The sequence below is a fragment of the Cebus imitator genome, unplaced genomic scaffold, assembly GCF_001604975.1.
Source record: "Cebus imitator isolate Cc_AM_T3 unplaced genomic scaffold, Cebus_imitator-1.0 Scaffold223, whole genome shotgun sequence".
NCBI classification, from domain to species: Eukaryota; Metazoa; Chordata; class Mammalia; order Primates; family Cebidae; genus Cebus; species Cebus imitator.
The window spans coordinates 397,854-400,321 of NW_016107538.1; the positions used below are offsets into that span (position 1 = coordinate 397,854).

A 2,468-nucleotide genomic window follows, 5' to 3' on the forward strand; every position below is an offset into this window, starting at 1 on the left:
AGAGACGGGGTTTCACCATGTTGACCAGGATGGTCTCGATCTCTTGACCTCGTGATCCACCCGCCTCAGCCTCCCAAAGTGCTGGGATTACAGGCTTGAGCCACCGCGCCCGGCGAGATGAAACCTTTGTATGGACTTTGATCGCATCATTCTGCTCTTCTCCAGGAGTTTGCACCCTCAGATGAAGAGCTAGACTCCTACCGTCGTGGGGAGGAATGGGACCCCCAGAAGGCCGAGGAGAAGCGGAAGCTGAAGGTGAGTTACTTCATTCCTGAGAGGGGTGGGGGTTTGGGTTGGGCCTCTGAGCACCAGTGCCCTCCCCTTCCACCCTTAGGAGCTGGCCCAGAGGCAGGAGGAGGAGGCAGCCCAGCAGGGACCTGTGGTGGTGAGCCCTGCCAGCGACTACAAGGACAAGTACAGCCACCTCATCGGCAAGGGAGCAGCCAAAGACGCAGCCCACATGCTACAGGCCAATAAGACCTACGGCTGTGGTAAGGCCACAGTGCAGCTGGGGTGGCTGGGAGGGGAGCCTAGGATGTGAGGGGAGGGAGTAGAGGCTGAGGCACGGGTTTCTAGGCCCTCCTTACCCTCCTTTCTGCCCCTAGTGCCCGTGGCCAACAAGAGGGACACCCGCTCCATTGAAGAGGCTATGAATGAGATCAGAGCAAAGAAGCGTCTGCGGCAGAGTGGGGAAGAGTTGCCACCAATGTCCTAGGCACCCCGCCCAGCTCCCTTTGACCCCTGGGGCAGGGCAGGGGACAGGGAGGGACAAGGCTGCTGCTATTAGAACCCATCCTGTAACCCCACCTCTGAACCGCCTCCTACCAGCTGTCCCTCAGGCTGGGGGAAAACAGGTGTTTTATTTGTCACTGTTGGAGCTTGGATGTGTGTGTGGGGTGTGTGGGTGTGTGTGTGCTCGAGTGTGTGAGTGTGAATGCACAAGTGGGTATTTAATCTGTATTCCCCGTTCTTGGAATTTTTTTCCCCATGGGGCTGGGGTTACTTTACATTCAATAAATACCATTTAACCCTATGTCCTAGTTTGTTCTTAACGCAGAAAGGTGGGTCCTAGAGCCACTGGTAGGGAAGAAAGGGAATAATTTTCAGTTGAGCAGCATAAAATTGCTGTTTGTATAGGTTAAAGATGTCCAATTGGCACTATCACAGGTTTTTCTGTTTGTTTTGAGACAGAGTCTTGTTCCATTACCCAGGCTAGAGTACAGTGGTGTGATCTTGGCTCACTGCAACCTCTGCCTTCAGGGTTCAAGTGATTCTCCTGGCTCAGCCTCCTGAGTATCTGTGATTACAGGAGTGCGTCACCAGGCCCAGATAGTTTTTTGGATTTTTAGTAGAGACAGGGTTTCACCATGTTAGCCAAGCTGGTCTCTTAACTCCCGACCTTAGGTGATCTGCCTGCCTCAGCCTCCCAGAGTGCTGGGATTATAGGCATGAGCCACCGCTCCTGGCCTAGAGGGTTATAAGCAGTATTTTAAGAGTGCAGTGAAGCTGGGTACAGTGACTCACACCTGTAATCCCAGCATTTTAGGAGGCCAAGGCTAAAGGATCACTTGAGGCCACGAGGTCAAGATCAGCCTGGGCAACATAGCTAGACTCTGTCTCTACAAAATTTAAAAATTGACTGAGTGCAGTGGCTTACACCTGCAGTCCCAGCACTTTGAGAGGCCAAGGCAGGAGGATCACTTGAGCCCAGGAGTTTTGAGACTAGCCTAGGCCACAAACATTCTCTACAAAAAAAGAAAATAAAATATACAAAATTTAAAGATTAGCCATATGTGGTGGTATGCACCTGTAGTCCCAGCTAGTTTGCAGGCTGAGGCAAGAGGATTGCTTGAGCCCAGGAGTTTGAGGCTACAGTGAGCTATGATCACATCGCTGTACTCCCATCTGGGTGACAGATGAAGAAGCCGGCTCAAAATAAATATACAAGATTATAATCGCTAAAGTCAAATACCTTGGCTTTAGATCCTAGTCCTGCCAGCTGCTGGGTAAGGTATTTAACCTTTTATGCCTCAGTTTCTTCCCCGATAAAATAAGGATAATTATGGCAGCTATCTGACAGAACTGTCTGAATGATTGCACAGGGCAATATAAGTCAAATATTTACAACAGTTTCAGATCCTGTAAGCTCCATAGGAGAGGCAGCTGCTGTCATTATCAATCTCATCCTCACAAAGCCCTCATTAGGACTGCAGCCTCACTCCAGCGTCTTCTGCAGACCATTTCAGTTCCACAGCCAGCATCCCCCTCGTGGTGGTGGTGGGACACTCACTCCCCACACTGCTTCCCTCTCCTGGAGCTGGCTTCGCGTGTGTGTGTGTGTGTGTGTGTGTGGTTTATTTTAAAAAAAAAACAAAAAACGGCCGGGCGCAGTGGCTCAAGCCTGTAATCCCAGCACTTTGGGAGGCCGAGGCGGGTGGATCACGAGGTCAAGAGATCGAGACCATCCC

At 51.2% G+C, this 2,468-nt stretch overlaps 1 protein-coding gene across 2 annotated transcripts in view; it reads left to right on the forward strand.

Annotated features, from left to right (window-relative positions):
• Window positions 1–1,031, forward strand: part of SPAG7 (sperm associated antigen 7) — a 10,292-nt gene extending 9,261 nt beyond the window's left edge. For both annotated transcript variants that reach the window (XM_017496739.2, XM_037727217.1), the window contains exons 5-7: window positions 166–255; window positions 335–491; window positions 606–1,031. In XM_017496739.2, the coding sequence (XP_017352228.1) occupies window positions 166–255; window positions 335–491; window positions 606–715 (357 nt within the window). In that variant the 3' untranslated portion in view covers window positions 716–1,031. The remainder of the gene's footprint in view (window positions 1–165; window positions 256–334; window positions 492–605) is intronic.
• Window positions 1,032–2,468: the final 1,437 nt, after the last annotated feature.